The following is a 23,156-nucleotide window of genomic DNA, read 5'->3' on the forward strand; positions in this document are numbered from 1 at the left end:
CAGAATTTTGGAGACTATGAAAACAAAAACGCAATCTCACAACATTACGATCCCACAATTTATTTCGAATTTTGCTGGGGTTTATTTCATTTGTCAAACGTACTGTTGCCTGTTTAGTTCATGGCGTGCTGAACAAAAATCGACCAAGATATTCTAGATCAAGTTATAATCTGCGTGGCTAAATTTGGTTACCGTATCAGTTACACTTATGGCGAGGTCATAAAAGTTGGGGGGTTTACATGTCGTTCAGCTATAAATAAGGCGCCGTACAAGTCACAATATTAAACATTTTAACGACGAATGACCATGCATATTGGTAAGTTCATGCTTATAATTATTTATAAGAATAAATCGTATCAACCTTCTTAATAAATATCTTCTTGATTTAATTCGAAATATTAAACTGATAAACATTATATGACATATAGTTTAATTGTTTGTGTGTTCGTATCGATGGAAGTTTCGCTTTCAACAGTTTTCAATAATTCCATGGCGGTCGGTTTACCATCTCATACTTTTCTTTGGATAGCTGATCTATCAGTGCACATACTTGTGTCACTAATAATAGGCAAAGTTTAAAATGATGTATTGTTTGTGCATTGAATTTTAGATCTAACAGTATTGATAAGACATTTTAATGTGCCAGTTAAAGGTTCGCATTTTTCAGGTTGTGTGATTTTTGTTGGGGTGCTGTTAACCGCAGAGTTATCTGGTAGGTTAAATTGTCAAATGAATAAAATACTTCTGAAATATTCGAACATACTATTAAAGTTGTTTTTTAAACAAATAAATAACATATATCTGATATATAAAGGATCTGGAAGGATTTGTCATATCATACCATATTTTATTAAACGAGTTCAGGAATTTTGTAAGTAAGCGAGCCTTTGGCGAGCTTACTAACGAATTTCCTGGATGAGTTAACAAAATATGGAATGAAATGACAACGAGTGTCAGATCTTTTTTATCACATGCTTTTACATGAGCAAATTAAATAAATATTTACGCAAACATAATGATATATCCCGAATGTTGTTTAAATTTCGTGACGTCATTTGACGCTGCAACGTCATTTCAGCAATTAAACAAAATGCCTTTGGTCATTCGAACGAACATAAGCCAATGAAAACGATTAAAAAGTATATTACACATGTGTAAGATAAAAATATTCGTAATGGTTATATTACTTGGGAAACATGGTATGGCATGTGATAAAACCACATGTGCCAGTCAGAATTCACTTTTATATATCATTTAAATAAAGGCGTATAATTCAACGCTACATGGTGACGTCTATAATTTATTTCAGAATGCCTGGAATGTTTCAACTGTCAAAACATAGGTGACCCACATGCGTGTACTAACACAAGTCAATGCTCAAATGGCCAGGTTGGTGCTTAACGATGATGACAGTTAGATAGACATACTTTATATTGTCCCGTTATTGTTTTTTTAAGGGTAAAAGTTTACATGGGTTCATGATCATTATCTAAAAGATATTCATTTGGCGTCTACAGATTGTTCCTGTTTAAGGGTGGGTCAAAAATGTATTTGAAGCAACAATACAAATGTTGATAAATGGATAACACGTTAAAGATTGAAAGCTTGTCCGACATGTTGATTAATTGTCTTTTCACGATGATTGAAAGCTAAATTATGTAGAAAAAAACAGCACCATAACACAAATGACTAGATCAATATGTGATACCTCCTAAGCGATATAATTTAAATACAATAATAAGCAATTTGTGATTTGTAATTGATTTGTGTTATATTATTTCGTTCGAGAAAAAATCCTTACTAAGATACACTGATATAACACAACTGTGTATGGACTCTTAGCTTTCCAAAAGGCTTCCGGTAGAAAATAATGCTGTACTGAAATTTCTACCTTAATGTCATATATAAAAGAATATTTCTTATACCAGTTAAATTTAGAATATTATCAACTATTCACAAAAGCTCTTAAATCATTGATACGTTGTTAAGGACTGCGTATTTATGAATTCATAAATACGTTTTGGATGTTGTTCACTGTGTCGTTATGGGTTTTCCTAAACAGTTTGGTTTAAACTGGGATGTAGTTCTATTCTCTAATAGACTCGTGTATAAAGATAACACATATAGATTATTTGTTAGTAAAATTAGATTGGTGGAGAGACAAATGTATTCATGTGTGTTGTCTAAATAAGCTGAAGATTGCGTGTATATGAATTGTGATCAGTGATTATACTGTTCTGGATGCCAGATTGTTTTATTTCACCAATCCTGCTTTTTGCAAACTGTCCACGATAGCAACAATGAACGGTACAACATGGGGTGCCAAAACAATCAGGTACTTTTTAAAAATGTTGTTTTTTTCTTTAATAAAAAATGAATTGTATTATTGGAATATTTCAGTCTCATTTATTTATTATTATATTCAATAAATGTACCACCCGAAACATATTGTTATTTACATCCTGCCCTTATTAAGTGCTTGTCGCACGAGTTGACGATCTTTTTAATAATATAGTATGTATTTATGACACATATTGGAGTGAAGCGTATGCTAAATTAAATTTCCGTATATTTGATAATTAATGCATTTTTAATTTTGTGACAAAAATGTAGTTGTGCAGCTCATCTGGTGTAGACACTGGTGCAATCATCGGTCGTTCCATCCAGAGAAGACAGCATTACGCCTGCCACGAGTGTTGCAGCACGAGCAGCTGCAATGACCAATTATGTGCTCACAGAAAGCGTGAGTAAACAACTGATAGCATTAAGTCATTCAAAATCAGTCGAAGTTTAAAGTTTCACAAACAATATATTTTTACATAACAAATTTCGTAAAACAGTGTACGTAGACGAATATCCCATACTTTGAAAATATACGTGACCACCATTCGCGTATTATCGAAATCCTGTTTTCAATCTCAGCATCGGCGTGCGTTGACGATCCCACACTGGACTGTGCTCGGCTGAACTCCCTTTTTAACGTATGTGCTGACGTGCATCATGTTAAAACGACTTGCCCAAAGTTCTGTGGATTGTGCCAGCTCGGTAAGTAAAAAAATAATGTTTGTTTATGTAACAGTTGTATATTTTTATATTTACATTTCTTTTTGTTTGTGATAATATATAAATGATATAGGTACTACATGTATATAGATTATAAATATAATGTAAAGATGAAATAGATAATAGATGATATAGATCACATATTGATACTATAAATTATATTCCAAATTTGATATTCCGTATACTTGATTTAGTCACAAACATATTAATATTTGTCAATGTAACAGATGTTTACATTTATATTTCCATTTGTTGTTGTTAAAGGTGTTAATAACAATACAAACACTACCGCCGTAATAACGTTGTTTTACAGTGGATGGCAATTGGGCAGAATGGGGGACCTGGGCTTCATGTAGTGTCAGCTGTGAAAACGGAACTCAGACACGAGCACGCAGCTGTACAAACCCGTCCCCAAGTAATGGCGGACTCAACTGCAGTGGACCAGCTGTTCAAACTAAATTATGCTCTAACCAGCTCTGTCCAGGTTTGGGTTAAGTTCTTATAATTTAATATGGGTATCCTGAATGTTCATAGTAAATTATAGTAAGCCATATATATATATAATTATGAAACATTTACCATAAATATCAAAAGCTGGACTGTTGTATTATCTGGAGGGTCATTTTGCACTAATTAAAATGCTTCTTGCTTCAATTCGCCGATACTTAATAGTTATTACCAACAAATATTAATGAACACATATCGTAATAACGTTTAAGACGATAGTCATTATCAGTGAAATTACTCCAATGCATTTGCAAAAATATCGGTATTTGTTACCTTAATACATTTATTTATTAGACGACTCTGTAGCTTACAATTATAGAGGCAGCTTAAAGGGTTTGTCAGAATGGGGTATTTTTTTAAGTGTGTCAGTAAATGCCTTAAAACTGCAAGATGAAAACCAATGAACTGAAGCGTTTCTAATATAATAAAAGAATTAAAGACTTAATAAGAAAAGAAAAAGATCAGGTTTTATCCCCAGTGGATAAAAAGACTTGGATAATACGACCTTAACATTCACCACTCGGCCATCCTGACTGCTATATCCAAATATGCTATACTTGATTTAAGGACTTGACGCTACGTAACAAAATTGTCATAAACAACAAAATCATTCAAAGTAACTCAATCATTTCAATAATCTTTGAACAAGTCCCTTTAAAAGGAACTTTTCACAGGTTTTGGCAAATATTGAAGTTTGTCATTAAGCGCTTAATATTGATAAATGTACACATTGGATCTAAAAGGCTCCAGAAAAAAACACGAATAAAATTAAAGAAAGAAAAACATAACCATCAACTGGGCTCGAACCACTGACTCCTCGAGTAAAAGTCTAATGCTTAGACCAATCGGCCATCCGTGCCCATACAATGATTAATGTATTTTATTATTTATATAAGCAATCCTTGTAGTGTTAAGAATATATAGCAACAACCGAACTCTCCCAATTATTCAATCATTTCTCATTGCAACGCTTTATAATTTTCAGGTGTTTAAATCGTCACATGATGCATAAAATGGATAATTTAGAGCATGGTAAATGTTCACTATTACTGTTTCCTAACAAATATCAAAACTTCTACAAAAATTTGCGAATATGAAACAAATATTTTAAATTTTGTTCAATTTACCAAAACGTGAAAAGGTCCCTTAAACATGCCTTGAAAATATAAATACATCGAGGAGATGTCAACCATATAACCATACATAGTCTGTTATTATGATATTTTGATGTGCAACTACTTTTGCTTGTTTTCAAGGACAACCCCGAAGTGTTAAAGGGGCCTTTTCACAGATTTCGCATGTTTTAAAGTTTGTCATTAAATGCTTTATATTGATAAAAGTAAACAATGGATCTCAAAAGCTCCAGTAAAAAAAAATTTAAAATATCAAGAATACAATTTTAAAAAGAAAAAAAGGTAACCCTCAGCAGGGCTCAAACCACTGACCCCTGGAGTCCTAGAGAAAATTTCTACCACTAATACCACTCGGCCATCCTTCCAGATAAAATGTCAGTCGTATTTTATACTTAATATAAGCAATCTTCGTAGTTTCACAAAATATAACGACAACAACAGAACTCTCCAAATTATTAATTGGTTTAGCGTTGCAACGCTTAATAATTTTCAAGTTTTTAAATCGTAAAAAAATGCATATAATTGCTATGTTAGAGCATGGCTAATGTTCAGTCATACTGTTTCCTCACAAATATCATAACTAAAATTTGCGAATCTGAAACAACTTTTTTCAACTTTGTCAGTTTACCCAAACGTGAAAAGGCCCCTTTTGCCGATTTTTTTTAAAGGAATGTCGTTTCAGATAAAAAAATGTTTGATAACTCTAAACAATGATCTTTTTATTTGCTAAAATATAGTATGCACATAAAAGCAATTTCTTTCATTATGAGTCCATGCAGACAAATATATTTTAGAAGATTGACCAAATTCTATTATTAGGAACTTTTTTGAATCTCAAATACGTGGCTGTACAATAAAGTTGTTGTAAAGATTGAATAGGCCGCAGAGGTTTTATTTAAATAACTATTGTTTAAACATATATGTACTGTAATGTATTATATTTGTGAAGTTTGTTGCATATAATATCGATTATGTGCACAAACGCTTACACAATTGTGAAACGTTGCAAGTTTTATGTTTTACTAGTTATTAGTACACATGTAGAAATTTAGCAATTTTAATGCAGTTTTAATGTTATCGTGGGTGCAGCATAAATCTCAAAATGAAACAAAACAAAGCTAGACACTTAAGTTTTTGTGTGATTTTTTCACATGATCACATTATCTTTAGACGAACTAAAAATGAGAAACTTTATCGATAGATATGAGTTAATAGTTAAAACATACAAAACACATATATGATATCATGTCCGGGAAATACAATATGCTCGCAACAAACGTATTTAAATCATCTTGAAAGTCGTTATCACTTTGAGTTTCGATAAAAATCCATATTGCTTAGTAAGCAGTTGACTGGATAATGTGCTGTACTAAAGTTTGAATACACGTTTAAGCATAGTAGAATGTGGGCTATAAGACAAACGTCAAAATTATATTTAGTTCATTATTTTTTTATTGTTTGATTTTTTTACCGAAAGAAATCCTGCGTTATTTCAAAGAAAACATTAATTGAAATGTCTTTTAATAGTCAATATAGTTTTATATATTTGCTCGTTAGTTGTGCATGTATGCTATACTTTAAGTCAATAACTAAATAAATATATTTTATGTAAACCTACACTTGATCATTCAAGGAAGGTGTTTACAATGGATAAAACGAAAGTATCTCTAAAAGCGCTTTAAAACCGTCTGCAAATTTATGTCATTATAATATCCGCGGAATTGCTGACTGCATCTCATGATTTCACATGTTGAAAAAGAGCCATTGTATGTTATGACTTTTAAAAAAATGGTAGAAAGAATATAAATCTAAGTACAAAACTAACGTGAATGCTAGACATTTAAGATGACTCGTACATGATTTATTCCCAAAGATCATTTGGAAAAAAGAAGCAGATTAAGCAACTACCGTCTACAAGTATTGTTCCCGAAATGGCAGTTTGATTGGACGCTAAAGATTATTTTGTATCTGAAGGGTTATTTGAATCTTAACTACTATACGATTTCGTTAGATTCTATCAACATCTTAAGGATCTGAAACAAATACGACTGATCTCTCTCTGTCTACGCTTTAGTGCACGGCAACTGGTCGGAATGGTCCGCGTGGTTAGGTTGCTCTGTCACATGTGACGTGGGTCTAAGGGAGAGGACAAGAACGTGCACCAATCCTAAACCAGACCGGTCTGGAGACTATTGTGTCGGAAATCCAAGTCAATATACAGTTTGTCTTACAGACCCTTGTTATACCAGAAGTAAGTGTTCGTCTCTTTAATCAAATTTACAATTGCTATCTACCGTTTAGAACAATACTCAAACTAATTTGCTTTTAAATGTGACAACATTCATATAATTAGTTTCAATTATGCTTCATGCACACATATATGACCTTTTTGAAAACGGTGTTTGCAAAAGTGTAACGATCGATAGCCAGTAAAAAAAACTAAAGTTTTCCAAATATTTCGAAGATGGTGGCTGGTCCAGCTGGGGTTCTTATCAGGGCTGTTCAGTCACATGTGGAGTGGGTCTGAAGCTTCGGAACCGAACCTGTACCAACCCAAGTCCCTCTGCCTACGGGAAGGCCTGTGACGGAAACACGGAGGCGTTTGCTGTGTGTGTAAACAGACCATGTGGGTTTCAAATAATATTTGTTGTTTATTTTAGAAGGCTGTTGATGTTAAAATTAATAAGCAATTTATGACGTATTGATTAAATCTTCTGCATTGGAAATGGATACAAATTACTGATGGGTATTGAAATATTGTGAATGCTTGTGGAACACAGCGTAATTTCCCTGGAACACAATTTTAAATCAAATCTTAAAGGAATACACCATAAGAATAATAGTTGGAACACATCGCATAAGCGTGACTTCTTTCAAAAGACTATAACATAATTATTCAGATCTGGTAACGCTATGATTCAAAGTTGCGAGAAATGTGCAACCTCTCCATATTCAAAAATGAAAAAAAAACATAGTTGTTTACAAAAATGTTACAAATTCAAGATAGCGGCGTCATGAGTGTGCATTAAAATGTGTCGCCAATATGAGAAATGAGTTTAATACCTGGGTATGATTAATATTTACCACATTTAAAGCTGCTTCGTCATATATGATGAGTAAAACAAAAAAATGAGGCCACAACATACTTTGGAATCTAAATTATATTATGCTTATCACATGCAATCAATCGAGCATCACTTTAAAAGTATAATAACATAACGAAATATTTTTAACTAAACGACTATTGGTGAAAATTACTGCTTAACATGTACGAAGTAGTTTGGGTGTGAGTTTTAATGTGTTAATTTCGACTATTTTTTTTTCATTCCGATACTGATGCCAGAAGTTATAAAGTATAATAAAATGTATTTATTTTATTAATGTATAGTTTTTGCCATGCAATGATATATCTTGGAATTGTTGAGGATATCATGTGTAAGCATCATCCAAAGGAATATAGTTGCTCTTACTGGATCTAATGTCCTATACGTTTTATACTTCTATCATTTTTTAACTTATTGTTTGTAATCAACGGGACTTCAACAGTTCCGGCGATTGATTCGTTTCGCCAACGTGTATTGAATATTTGCCTCAGTGTTACCAATATCATATCAATTAGATTTAATAAATATTAATTATAATGAAATTAAAACACCTTTTTACGCAGCAATTTCAACGTATGGTGCCATAAACTAAACCGAAGCATCTCATATTTTAACCGTTGTAAGGAGTTAGCTATTAGGACAGTGCATTTTAAAATTTCTATATATGAGCGCTTCTAAAAATAAATCAATTTATTTTTTAAATTGTATACTAATGAGAACATAGCTTACGTGTATTATCTCTGATATAATAACTTATTTGAATGCAAATGTCACGGTATGAAATTTGTCACGTAAGGGGAGAAGTTGAGTGGCACCCGATTAGGTCAGTCGGGACAGCACTCGCCCTGACAACGGGGTGTTCTGGGTTTGAGTCCAAGAAAGGTCGCACAATTTTCTCACCTTGTGGCAAACACAAACTTAAAGAAACTCTTAATATTTTATTATTGTTTTATAAACAAAAGCACATGCACATTTCTGAGTCATGTGGTTATACGAGTAAGATTATAAAGCACAACTTCTAATCTTGTTATTATGTAGATTTTGCAACATATTTATATAACGACCATATTGCAGGTACAACTGTGGCATTCATCGCGCATGGGGTCAACACTATTGCGAATAATGTTGGTGCGTTTCCAACAATCGTTCTCAACGAAGGAAATGCATACAGTTCAAGCACTGGACATTTTACAGCTCCAGTGGACGGCATTTACTCATTTGCTGCACAGATCTGCACTTACGCAAATAAATATGCAAACTATTCTATTATGAAAGGGGACGCTTCTATGAACAACACAACTCGTATTATGACAAGTTATCGGAATGGACCAGGTACAAGTTGCGGCTCCGCATCAACACACGTAGAGCTGAGCAAAAATGAGCACGTATGGGTGCATATGATCGTACAGTCCGATTCAACAACCTTGTATGAAGATTCTAATATCTGGACCTTTTTTACGGGGGCGCTTACTCAAGAAATTTAGATGATACAATAACTAAGAGTTTTACCTTATGTAAATTGCACTTGAAAAAAAACGCGTCTGAATCATTTATTATACTTAAAAAGTCTACGTGTAATGCTGTGTAGACTAAATTTTCAGTTTGGGACACTCACTTAGTGGATTTAAATATAATAGAAGCCACTTTCGACAAGTAAATGGCCAACGCTTGCGTGAAGCTCGTTGCATACATTTAATTTGTATTATATTGAATATAGAATTGAATGAAATTGTCACTTAAATTTCTTATACGCTGATTTTTCTTTTTACTTTACTTTATTTACATTAAAGAAGGGCAATTAAACGTTCGTGGACAACATGAATGTTTCGCTTTATTGTATACTCAGTTGAATAAAGTGCTGAGCACAACTTTATAATTCCGTATTTGTACATACCATGATTTGTTCGGAGCTTAAAAATACACGAGTCGCGATCTGCAAATCAGGGACGACACTTTACACTTTATAGCAGTTTTCACAAATCAGGGACGACACTTTATAGCAGTTTTCATTTAAACTGAGTCGCTTCTGAACAAAAATCCATTTACGCAGAAAATTTCGTCCCCGATTAGACTATACGGTTACTCTAGGAAGATACTTTACGTATATGCATCAAAAACGGTTTTCCAACAGCACGGTTTATATTTCAACCGTAAAAACATGACGCCATTCGATAAACAGAATCGGAGTGCAAGTCATATATATTGTAATATATATTGTTCTCAAAAATGATTGAATTATTTCAATCAAGAGCAGTTTTTTACCCATTTATGCCTAGCGTCCAAAAAAGGCCTTGTCAAACGGCGTAGACCCAGATGAGACGCCGCATGATGCGGAGTCTCATCAGGGTCTGCGCTGTTTGCTTCAAGGAATTTCTGTAAGAAATATTCTAAATATAGACATCCCTAATTTTAGAAATAAATTGATCCAATTTGGAAGGATGGGAGAGTCAACTAGGCATAAATGGGTTACGGAAATCGCGTTAGAGCGTTGAAACACAAATGCGCGATATTATGCAGGACGTCTATGTTCTCAAACGCAGGATTACTAAGCCCATTGAATATGTCACTGTTCGAATATGTAACCCATATCTTACCCGTATGTGTTATATTAAAATCACACGTGTTAAATGTGTCACATGTGTCTGCCCAGAACGAGAATAATGAAATAAAAGTAGGTGTCCCACATGTTATGATTTGAAAACATTTACATCACGTACCATAACCAGCACAACCTCAAACATCATTATCACCGTAATCATCATCATTATTTGACTACCAACAGCTAAGGTCATATCTCGAATTATCAATGTTTTCAACATGCCGTACGCTCTTAAAATTAAAGAGTACAAACGGAATAATTGTCTTCTGGTGCATTATTGTGAGGTGGACACTCACCATATAAGTGGGTCGGATCTCAACGAGTAGGCAGCTTCGATGGTGCTACCACAACATGGTCAACCGAATGACTAGACCTGTATGATTCTTTCACATATAACCTAACGCCCGAACAGAACCTCATTTTTTAAATAAAGAAGACTTAACTCTGCAATGCATGGGTCCGGTGAGAATATTTGCTCGTTTATCCTTAATAACGAACCATGGGCTTAACCTGTTACATCCCTTGCGCAGACCAATTTACAAAACAGTTTGAAACAGCACAATACGAAACAACATACACGCATAGAACAATAAAGCTGGGGCCACCGCCTTGGAACGGTCAATGCATAGCACTGGGGTTTTAAACCGGTTTAAGAGCGCTCAACCTCACACTTGGCCCAGCAGTATTCATGATACATGTAAGTGTAAATAAAATTTAACCTCATAGAATTGTAACTCAAAGTAAACAATAATTAGGGAAACTCAAATGCATTCAATTTACCGTAAATACTCTATGTTTTCGGACACTCTAAGTTTTCGGACACCCCTTTTTAGCAAAATAATAATTTTTCGTGACTCTTATTTTCGGACACACGAGTTTTCGTCCATAATTAATATCTCTAAGTTTTCGGACAGTATATTTTACAGCGCTATTTTACCAAATTTCGGTCCTGTTTTCGATATCTAATGACACTTCGATCATGGGGTTTCACAACCGGATTAACATCCTAAAACGTGGCAGTTGCATGCCTGAGGGCAACGGACCATTACATTTGCATTATTGAGTAAATAACCTTGTAAACCGGTATTAAACATTGATTTCGCCCGATAGCATAAGCGTTATGACAATTATCAGTGGTAGTGCCAATTAACAAGTTCAATTATCTACCGCAATGGTATTGCCAATTCTCAGTAAAATAGCTGTGACAAATAATTAACGCTTCAAAGTGTGGTGCACCCTATTGCAAGCTTTACGACCAATAGAAGGTGTAAGACAACAACTATCGGAAACGAACAAACAAAGAATTCATAGTTTGCTTTTTTATTGCGTTAATTTCAGGTTCATACTAGCGAGTTTCGGTACATCACATGCTCTTCTTTGAACTCGTTGGCCAAAGTACAACCTGGTAGTAACTTTCTGTCAAATAAATTGAGCATTAAAATATTTAAAATGCAATGCAAACATTACTGTAATTTATTCTATATGGTATTTTACAAGCGCGTGCTATGACCGGTAGTCGTTGATACAATGAACGCTATTTTCGAACAATTCAATTTTCGACTCTAAGTTTTCGGACACCTGTATTTTGAGAATATTTTTCGTATCTAAGATTTCGGACACGAATAAAAATAATTATTTTAAAGTGTACGAAAACATAGAGCAATTACGGTAATTACCATTTAATTACTCAGTGGGAGGAAGAAGACCAGAGAAACAGACTTACAACATTTTGAGGAACGATGAAATGAAATTACGAACAAGTGTCAAAATATTTTGCTCATGAATACAAATGGTGTACTTTATATTCACCCTCACAATTTTTTCTCGACTTTGTTGATAACTGTTATTGTTTACTATTGAAAATTATCATTATGTGCAAGTATTAAATATTTTGATGTAAATACCAAAAAGGTATCGGTTAGCTTAAATTAGATTACCTTTATCGCATTATTTTTTCAATAAAAAAAAACGAACTATGAGAAGTCGCAATAAACGTTACGTACTTTTCTGTCAGTTCGGTTCATAAACCAATATTCAATTATAATAAGCGACGTGTATGGACTTATTGTCTGTAGCCAGAACACATGTATACAACTACATCCACAACAGACGTACGTTTCCAGTATGTATGCAGGAAAAATGCTGTGTTTTGCAATTTGCAATCCTGAAATTTGTGCTTCTGATGTTAAAACAATAGGCCGTTCAGCTTAATTTCTATGTCTGCAAAACATTACCGCAACACGAAACCTTCCTTACGACATAATGTTAACAAAAAAATCCAAATCTGAAATCGAGTACATATAAACGCTTAATTCTTGTACAAATAATATTGTTTTAGTTACGAGTGCTTTGGTGTCGTAAATCTGTGATCAAGATACATTTGCAAACACATTTAGGCCAATATAAATGGGATATGAAGATATATGAACACATATGAGATTGCAATTAATGTCCTTGTTTATTTCCATTGCTGCAGTGTCTACGGTGTCTTGATTATCTGTCATTTCCACCCGTCCTTTTATTGTCCTAGCTATGCCAATTATGATGACAATGTTGCAGGCAACAATTAAAAGTTGTTCCCGACGTATACACACGCAACCAAACTTTCGACAAAACACACTGTCAGAACAAATACACCTGTTCGCGTAGAACTAGTAAGCTCGATTCCGTATAAATATGGCGTTGTTATGATGAAGGTAAAGCACAATACCACATTCAAAGTCCATTTCACTCTTCGGGCAGTAAACCATAAGTTGAACTTATGTGTTAGACGGAGAACTATAATTTGAATAAAAGATACAGATACAATTTATTGGAATTGTATGGGAAAAACGGCACACTTGAATATTCCAGTTAAAAGCTCGAGTTTCTAAGAAACATATGCACATTGGAAAACAACAAAAATAAAATTGTTTATCGATAAACACAGTATACATGTATATAAAGACCTGTATTATTTAAGATCTTAGTATGAATGACTAAAATTACATTTAATGTGTTGGTTATAAAGCCCAGTACGTGCGTTATCATGTATGCATACTATTCCAGAAAGAAGAGCGCATTGGGTTTTTAAAACTGATCTTAAGCCATATTTTAACGTCTTCCATCACTTTCACAACTTGAGCGACACACAATGCCAGTCTTAAATATCTTTTGACTAACAATTGACGAGTTCGATGTGTCGAGTATATGACTTACCATTGAAATATTTGATTGCTAGTTCCTATCAAAATATTTGTTTTCGCACCATAAAATTCGCGGTTTTTTTACAAAGCGAATGTTTATTTAAATGATAGTAATGACTTCAGCTACACATATGCATTTATAATGATAGGCGTTTATATTGTTTTCCTGTAAAGAAACAAATATGTTGTGTTATTATTTTTAAATGCAATTATGTTGTCCAGGATTTTGTATATTATTACACATAACTGATAATCGATATTTACTTCGAGCATTAGCGAATGCTTTAATACGGTTTATTCCACAGAAATGCGTTCCTAAATAAACGTTTAACATGTACACATGCTTCTCCACATAAGAGTTTAATTAAAGTCGTGTTACTAATAAACGCTAAACGTGTCTTTAAGTCTGATTTTCAACCTTGAAGACTGTTTAAGTAATAAGTGCGCAAAACATTGTTATGGACTTAATATACCTTGCCAAGATTTATTGGGGAAAGATTGCCAAGTCGTATTAGATTTAGGCATGCAAAGGACGTGGCCTTTCCACCGCCAACGTTTCTGAAACTAGTTGATTAGTATTTATGTATTTTTAACGTATCAACGTCGTTATCTTTAACAATAAACATGAACATGTTTTTGGAAGGTAACAACCTGAATCATTTTGTATCTAAAGGACTGTACAACATAAACGTTCCCAGACTTATTCAAAATGTAGAAATGTTCATACACTCAATGTTAAGAATGTTAGAATCTCCTGTGGTTTTCCTTTCCGATTTTTTCGTTTTTATGTGTAGATGACTAAAATCAGATTTGTTTGAACAAGAATCAGGAAGCAGACACATTTTATGTCAATTTTAGTACGCTAATTGTAGAAAATGCAGCTTAACAACATTGATCATATTGAAAACTATTAATTAATTCCTTTGTGGAGAATTGCGATAAAAGACACAATTGATCGCAAAATAAGTTAACACTTATTTATCCCACCAATAGACACTTTAGAGCTGAAACAAACTGTGTATTTTTTCTTTTTGTGTCATGATTATAATTGAATCTTTATCTACAAAATGTAGATAGTAACTAGCACGAAATGTATTTAGTTGAAATTGATAGGAAGGTTTCTTAAAAGCACTGTGTTATGCACTGAACGTGACTCAATGCGAAAACATTTCGGGTTGAAAATAATTATTTAAACATATGTAACAAACGGCGCCCGGTCCACGTAAATATGCTCATTCTGTATAATGAGATCTCGACATTTAAACTAAAATCAATCGAAGTGTACACGAAAGAATACAGAGTAAAACAGGGTGCAATCCAAAAACATAATGAGAATTTATCATTAGTCCAGCAGTATTTATGAATAATAATAATAATAATAATAATAATAATAATAATAATAATAATAATAATAATAATAACAATAATAATAATTAGTAGTAGTAGTAGATTTATTATTATTATTATTATTATTATTATTATTATTATTATTATTATTATTATTATTATTATTAATTATTGTTATATATTATTATTATTATTATTATTATTATTATTATTATTATTATTATTATTATTATTATTATTATTATTATTATTATTATTTTTATTTTTATTTTTTTTTATTATTATTATTATTATTATTATTATTATTATATAAATCAAATAGTTCAATTGTAAGTCATATGCATATCGACCCAGTCAATTGTAAATCAAAAGATATTTAAGAATGGGATTGTGTGTCGCTCAAAACACCACATAACTGCTCGTCAAGTTGTGCAAGTTATGGAAGACGTTCAAATATGGCTTAATATCAGTATTAAAAACCTAATGTGTTCTTCTTTCTGGAATAGTATGCATACATAATAACGCACGTACTGGGCTTTATAACCAAAAAATTAAATGTAATCTGAGTAAATTCATATGAAGATCTTAAATGATACAGGTCTTTATATAAATGTATACTGTATTATTATTATTATTATTATTATTATTATTATTATTATTATTTTTATTATTATATATTATTATTATTATTATTATTATTATTATTATTATTATTATTATTATTCATAAATACTGCTTGACTAATGATAAATTCTCATTATGTGTTTGGATTGCACCCTGTTTTACTTTTTATTCTTTCGTGTACACAAGACAAGATAGCCATCCCATAATCATTATGTTCATTAATATTTTTGGTGAAAAACAAAACATAATTCAATTTAAATCACTAGACATAGTTTGTAATAGACATATCATTCCGTCCACACGTAGATAGAGGACGGGTAAATATTTGAACAAAATTGTTCCGTTCTCGAGTTTGTTCGTGTTTGTCGGTCTGCACGTCATTAAGTTTTAAAGGTTTTATAATAACTTACCGCTGTTGTCGCGTTTAAACAGTGTAACACGCAAAACAGATGTGTTCAGCCTTAGCAATAATTATCTCTCCTGCTGGTTTAACGGATGTCTATATTCTGTATTCAAAATGCATTTTTAAAGGACAAATAGATACATTAATTATCAATAAAAAGCCTGAACATAGCTTCTGCATTGGACTGCAGTTTGGGAAAATTCTATACACTTAGTTTATGTACAGTTAGTTGCTCGCAAGAATAAATAGATGATCAAGAAAATTTGGTGCCACGTGTCACAACGAGCACGTAATCGTGTGTGTCAATTACAGCGTGTCTGGGCTCACACTTCCAATGCAAAGACAAATATTTAAATAAAAAATTCAATTGACAGGCCGTTGTGCCAAGTGGAAGATTTCAACCTTGAAAGTCAGGGTAAAATTTGAAATAAAATGTCAAACTTCAGCGCAAACTCCCTTTCTTTTTCCTCTATAAAACTCTGTTCCTTTATATACCTATTATTATCTTTTTTTCTAAATATCTGAAGTATTAGAGTGTACTGAATATTTGCAATTTTGATATGGCGGATCATTTTGTCAGTCAGTTCTTTGTCATGTAACAACATTATGTATACACAAAGTATCGATACTGTATAAGTAAAGAAATCGGAAATTAAGAATACTTTCGTAAACTACTGATTGTTAACATTGTGCATAGGCTATCGATTACTATGTATCAACATCGGAAGTCATTGGTAGCTTACATCCTTTATTTCTACAGTGCAGCCTCTTAAATCTGCAGTAGGACCAACTGTTTGAGAGCCACATAAACAAATAATTATTTGTTCTTCATTTAATTACATGGTGTTTCACCAATGCTTACATATTATTACGCCATTGTGTAATGTTTGTGTAACGATATTCTTGCAAATGAGCTAAGCACTAATGTATTTTGGAAGTTGAAATAATTATGTATACAAATGTCACTTTTAAATTTAAAAAAAGAAATAATTAAAACTATCTTCAATTAAGAAAAATTGTTATTTTGGTTCTATTTATTATAATGTGTGATTTAAGTTTAAGAGTTTTATATTTGAGACGAATTATTTGCATGTTAGCGTTCTAAGAAATGTGTTTCGTTTAAAGAACACTCACTTTGTCACCGGAAATAAATATATGTAATGTCAACGTGTAAATAGCGACATGCAGCGCATTCGGGTCTATACATTTAACTCAATGAATCACATACACGCTGTTGATTAGTGAGTATTAAATCAACCTCGGTCATGTGCGAAAACCGACATTTGTCAATGATATATATTAATTGTTAATATGAAACCTATTTATTAAAAAAACACAATACATTACGACTATATCCTTTTAATTGGCGTGTGACATTTATCAGTATACGACGATCAACTAGTCACGTTTGTAAATACTAGTAAGTCCGGATCTTAGTCATATTTTCAACGGCTATTGCTATAGGTCAAGAAGTTAGAACAACTTGTTTATGTGTGTGAGCGAGTTGTTTTTTAAATCGTCATATGCTTGTGTTTCGAGCAGAGAATTTCACGAGTGAATGTATGTGTTCAAAATTGTTGGAGAAAGATACTTTTGTGTTTAAAATAGCATTACTGTAATCATTAAATGAAAATGCAAGACCAAGTTTATGAAAAGATAATTGTATTAATAATTGTTTAACTTGTGTTTGTTAAGCTAATAACTATAAACGCGTGTGTGTTAACGTTATAACTGTTTAGCATTTGTAAGTGAATTAAAAAACTGTAAAACATAAGTAAGTTCAATTAATAAGTGTTGAACATATGTATGCGAAACATACGCTGTTTAATACATTTGTGCGAAACTAATAACTGTTGAACTTGTATATGTGAAACTTCTGAGACTTAATTGACCATATGAAATATTTTTTATAATTCAAATTTATCTTGGTCAAGTTTATTTAAACAAACATTGATCATCTAAATTAATGTAAGAATACTGAATACATTCATAATTTATCTGCGAGATGGTTTTCTCAATTGAGGATGATTGAATCTAAAACAGTTTAATATTAGGTTAACTCGCGTACATTGGGGTTTTCCTGTAACACAATAGAACTAAAATAACAAGAATTCTGATTTAACTTGTGAAATACAAAAACAAATTGCTACTAATGAACGTTTGTTTTCGACCTGGAACAGCAACAAGATAATGTATGCCAATCATTATATCCGGATTGTGTTCATAACGTGTCTTATAAACGGTAAGTCATGTTGATATTCTTATATATCTCCTAAACGTCAATACGCCATATATATCACAAAAACATTCAAGTGGGTTGTTTACACGCATTTTGATTATCAGCTTTATGTGAAATCATTATTATTTGTCTGGCATTAATTTTCGTCTATTTCGCCAGTGGACAGAGTGACGAATTTACACCGTATTCGATTTAATATTCATAGGTCATTCAACACTTTATCATATTTATTAAAAGCTAAATGATGAAATACTTAAAATTATTTCAGAAATAATTCCTGATTAGATTTCTCACCAGACTGACTATTGACATGTACCATACCATTTTATTTGAAATTGTCTGGACACTGTTAAAACAAAAAAAAACACCAAAACGGAATATTCAAATTAATCATGCATGTCCAATACTTCAATCGTGTGGATTTAGGTAGAACGAGGCGGGATTTTTATTGCAGGCAGAAAAGTGGCTTCCACAAACATCAGTGCAATAGAGGGGTCAGTCGTCAGGTTTGATTTACCGTCATTTCAATCATGCAGACGATACAATTTTCTTAACCCTCAACACCTCGAGATAGTATCAGTTCAAAATACGTCCCAGTGTAATATAAGCGAAACGTATCGGTTTCGAGCAACGTGCAAAGCCAACGAAGACGGAACGGTGGTTCTTGGTGTCCACAAAATAAATAAAACCCTGGACGCTGGGATTTACATGATCCGAGGACCTCAGGCGCGAGAGTGTTTGCTTGGTTTCCATGTTACAGTGACAAGTGCGAAAATACCGTCTTTTGAAGGTAAGCTTCATCATCCTTATTTAATTGCCTGTTCATTTCAAGGCCATATAATGGTAAGAATACCAACCAAAGCAGAAAATAATCTGTTATTATTTGGTTTTTAGAGTCGCTCAATACCGGGGTCTGGCTAGAGTGGGTGTCGTGGTCCACGTGCAATGGTTCGTGCTTTCGGACCCGCACGAGACAGTGTTCCGGAAATGGCGTCTGTGTTGGGGGTACCGGCCAGGAGATGGCGACATGCACAGACCACGGGAAATGTGGGGCACACACAGGTATGGTACACGTAAAGTACGTAAATAATGTTTTCCATGAGTAAAAAACAATATGCCAGACTAAACATGGAGAGAAGAGATTGTGCTTAAAATCGTTGGGTCTAGTTCGTAGTCTTCTAGTTCGAATTCCCAATTCCATGTTAGATATATGACCCTTTTCCGGCTAGTTCTAATATTCAATACCCAACTAGGTCTTTTCGCTCCTGGCTTGATAGTCGCTAATGTAAGAAAACCCTATACCTATATTGGTATTCGCCACTGGCTTCATATTTGGAAAAGTTTATTATTCCCAGTACCCAGTATCCATTATTAAGCAAACTATATGGACCAATACTGAAAACTGAATGTATCTCCTGTACGTCCCTTACATTAATAATGTCTTCCTTGGTAACTTAGACAGTATCACGTGGTCTACATGGAGCGTGTGGGGCGAGTGCTCGTGCGAGCACAGTCAACGTATGCGTCACAGGTACTGCCTCGACGATAACGGTCAACGAGTCCAGTGTCCACTAAGAACGACAGGCTCATACGAGACAGAACAATGCCAACCTGAAAACTGTCCAAATTCAAGAACTGGTGAGTAGTTTTGATGCAAGGCAGGTGTATCTCGAAGGCAGGTTTAATTGTATTGGTTAAATGTGTAGTGGTGGACGTGGCGTCAACGCACGTTTGGGTGGTGGTGGCGATGGTAATGATTGTGGTTTTGGGTTTTAGCTATGTGGAAGGTTGCGTTTCTGTTGTAGACGAGCATTCTTTTTCTGCTGTTGAAGTGGTACTAATTTTCTTTCATTGTCCAATACAATCTCATTTCTCTCGTGTTGCAGACACAATTACGTTGACTCCAAACACACATTGGGGATATTGGTCGCCATGGACACAGTGCAGTCGCACATGTGCAGAAGGTCAGCAGTCAAGGTCACGCTCTTGTCTGAGCGAAAGCAGTCAGTTACTACCCAACACCCAATGCGTGGGCGATGCGGTCGAAACTCGGGCCTGTCAAATAGCCGAATGCAGCGGTAAATTTAATAAATAGTTTCGGATAAAAATCTTAAAAGTGTATCTTTTGTATGTTTGATTCAAATTCAATCTTAATGTTACAGTCAGTTTATACATTTTCTTGAAATCACATTTAATACATCGAATTAATGTGAGGATGAACATTTTAAGGAATTCCTATCGAGTGGCTTCGTTGTTCAAATTGTTAATATAATTGGGCCGCGTTCTGAGAAAACTGGGCATGAGGCTTGTGCGTAAAGTGTCGTCCCAGATTAGCATGTGCAGTCCGCACAGGCTTATCAGGGACGACACTTTCCGCTTTTATGACATTTTTCGTTTAAATGAAGTCTCTTCTTAGCAAAAATCCAATTAAGCCTGAAAGTGTCGTCCCGGATTAGCCTGTGCGGCCTGCACAGGCTTATCTGCGACGACACTTTACGCACATGCATTATGCCCAGTTTTTTTCAGAACACGACTCAATTTATTTTTATTCAGATAATTGTTTTTCCTTTATAAATCAAATAACGATTGCAATTAAATACAAATAACATGATTTTTTATTTAACTAAAGGTCTGCAGGACCATGCGAAACAGGACAAAACAATCACAGTGACGATCCCTTTGTCAATGATTGTGGGCCTCGTCGCCGGGATTGTGATACTTATCTTGGTCATTGTCGTCGTGATTCTGCTCTTCAAATTAAAATGCAAAAAGACAAGGGGTAAGAAAAACGGGCGTTTAATTGAATCCGATGGCGGGGGAGGATCGTAGATAATTTGAAATACATTTATTCCAGAAACATGATTTCGAAATTCAGATGCGAGTTCGTTTGATGTTAAAATGTTTTCCTAATAAAGTCAATGGCATCCGTTTAAGCAGAGCACAATTTAAAAGTTCCAATATGGATAAACATAGTGCTTTATATCGGTTTTATTTTATTGTTACAGAGACGGGAACAAAGCACACAAACGTAAAGAACAAGTAAGTGTGTGTGTTTTTCTTCTCTCTAAAGATTAATGAATTGTATCGTGTCATTAGAAAAAATATTAAACTTCTGCGTTTTCTTAGCAATATGTTAATCTCTAAATATAAGGTCCTTAAACGGTCTAAAAATAATAGCGATAAATCTGAATTAAAATGTAAAATGTGAGCTACGTTTTATGGGCAAGTCTTTTAAAATGATATACACGAGCGTTTATATAGGATTGAAGTATGTGTGTGAGTAACAGTGGCTAAAGTTGTCAGAGTTAACAAATAAATCCAGCCGCTGAGTTTTTTACTAAGATCATTTAATTGCCACCATTGCACGGCCAACAAACACGCGGCTTCGGTTCGGTACTTTCTTGCGGCTTTTGCAGCAGGTTTTAATGCTAGCCCAAAGTCAAGGATTAAAGCGTCATTTTAAATCAATTTGTCGCCTTTGAATAGAACACACACAAAAAAAAATTCAATCTTGTGATACCGCTTTGACATTAAACAATCACCGCTTGCTTTGAAATTTTAGAAAGAAGAATAATCCAGACCAACGAAAGGAATCGTCAATCAGTGGTGTTCACACATACGCGGAGATTGACGAAGATGACGTTATTGATTTAAAATCGGAAACGTCTAGTCATTCACGTGCTGAGTCAATATACGTGCCACTGCCACAATCGCCATCCGGGTCTTATGCGACTCAGTACAAAAACATAACGTACAACAGCGGGACGCAGTCGATAATTCTCGACCAGGTGCCAGAAAACAACGAAGTCGCACATGTTTCGGAAATTGGATCCAATCTTACGACTTCCACAGAAGCACCTAAGACGACGACAAGGTTTGAAAGTCGACACGTGTCGCTGGACAGTATCGGTTACATGAAACCGAAAACGAAATGGTTCAAGAAACCTGTATAGGTCTTATTGTGTATTTAACACCATATTTGAAGCTTGTGTATTCCCACAAACATGGGCAACTAGTGTTACATGCCCAATCCATAAACCCGGCTCGATTACCGTTCCCGGAAATTACCCAGGTATCTCAATTAAAAATACAATAACTTACATTCATGTGTAAAGTTTAATTTCTTAGGAAGGGGGCGTGGGAATCTCATTTCCCAGCAACATTGATACCAGTCAGGGAGACATAACAAGTTCAACTATCTTCGATTTATTAATTGATTATAATAACCAATATATAAATATATATAAATAACCAAATACCTGATATATTATGTTTAATGTTAGCAGATGATACAGCAAACTGTGCAGAAACTGTTCAAAAGTTACAACAACAAGTAAATGTAATAGATATATATTGCGAAAGTACTGAAATGGAAGTTAGTTTAAATAAAATCGCAATCATCGTGTTTCGAACAGATTGTGTCTTAAAATATTGCGAACGTTGGTATTTAAGTGGACAACAGGTTAAACAACATCTTATTACAAGTACATGGGACTGATGTTTACCCTGTCTTCGAATATGATAACACCATTAGGAAATTAATCTTTTACAGGCGATAGACACTTATGTATGATATTATATTTATAGAAACATACGACACAACTTTGAAATTATAATATATTATATTATTGTGTTATGTTTTATGGGCCGGAGTCCTTTATTTACTAAAAAAAACTGTTCTGTTCTGTGCTGTGTTTGTATGTGAGTTTGATTGAAAAAATCTTGATGTACTCAATTTAACTTGATAAACATCTTAATGAATGGATGAATCTTCGAGTCTGACCTGTGTTTCTAAAAAGTCAGAGCGCTTATTCACTGCCACAAATCAAGTTCCTTTTGCTAATCAGTCAAAGATCAATGTCTAAATTAAACGTGTTGTCTGTAAGAGTGTTCATGCAATGACCATAGCAACATGGTTTCAATCAAAGCATAATTATGTGGATTACAGTTTG

At 33.7% G+C, this 23,156-nt stretch overlaps 2 protein-coding genes across 4 annotated transcripts; both read left to right on the forward strand.

The window, feature by feature from the left end:
* Positions 1 to 234: 234 nt before the first annotated feature.
* LOC127847652 (A disintegrin and metalloproteinase with thrombospondin motifs adt-1-like) lies at positions 235 to 9,683 on the forward strand. 3 transcript variants are annotated; one of them, XM_052379703.1, is made up of 10 exons: positions 235 to 316; positions 668 to 712; positions 1,310 to 1,389; positions 2,267 to 2,335; positions 2,614 to 2,743; positions 2,923 to 3,045; positions 3,377 to 3,547; positions 6,778 to 6,954; positions 7,168 to 7,329; positions 8,882 to 9,683. In XM_052379703.1, the coding sequence occupies exons 1-10, from the start codon at positions 301 to 303 to the stop codon at positions 9,289 to 9,291; spliced, it is 1,383 nt and encodes a 460-aa protein (XP_052235663.1). In that variant the 5' UTR covers positions 235 to 300; the 3' UTR covers positions 9,292 to 9,683. The 3 variants fall into 3 exon arrangements, with proteins under 3 accessions (XP_052235663.1, XP_052235662.1, XP_052235664.1); XM_052379702.1 differs by having other exon boundaries at positions 276 to 316; positions 653 to 712; XM_052379704.1 differs by lacking the exon at positions 235 to 316 and having other exon boundaries at positions 2,140 to 2,335.
* Positions 9,684 to 17,512: 7,829 nt separating this feature from the next.
* Positions 17,513 to 22,889, forward strand: LOC127847651 (semaphorin-5B-like). The gene is made up of 8 exons (XM_052379701.1): positions 17,513 to 18,207; positions 18,659 to 18,994; positions 19,099 to 19,266; positions 19,663 to 19,842; positions 20,091 to 20,282; positions 20,834 to 20,983; positions 21,210 to 21,243; positions 21,767 to 22,889. Exons 1-8 carry the CDS (start codon positions 18,156 to 18,158, stop codon positions 22,155 to 22,157), a joined length of 1,503 nt encoding a protein of 500 aa, XP_052235661.1. The 5' UTR covers positions 17,513 to 18,155; the 3' UTR covers positions 22,158 to 22,889.
* The last annotated feature ends 267 nt before the right edge of the window (positions 22,890 to 23,156 follow it).

Source organism: Dreissena polymorpha, chromosome 10 (assembly GCF_020536995.1).
Source record: "Dreissena polymorpha isolate Duluth1 chromosome 10, UMN_Dpol_1.0, whole genome shotgun sequence".
Taxonomy (NCBI): domain Eukaryota; kingdom Metazoa; phylum Mollusca; class Bivalvia; order Myida; family Dreissenidae; genus Dreissena; species Dreissena polymorpha.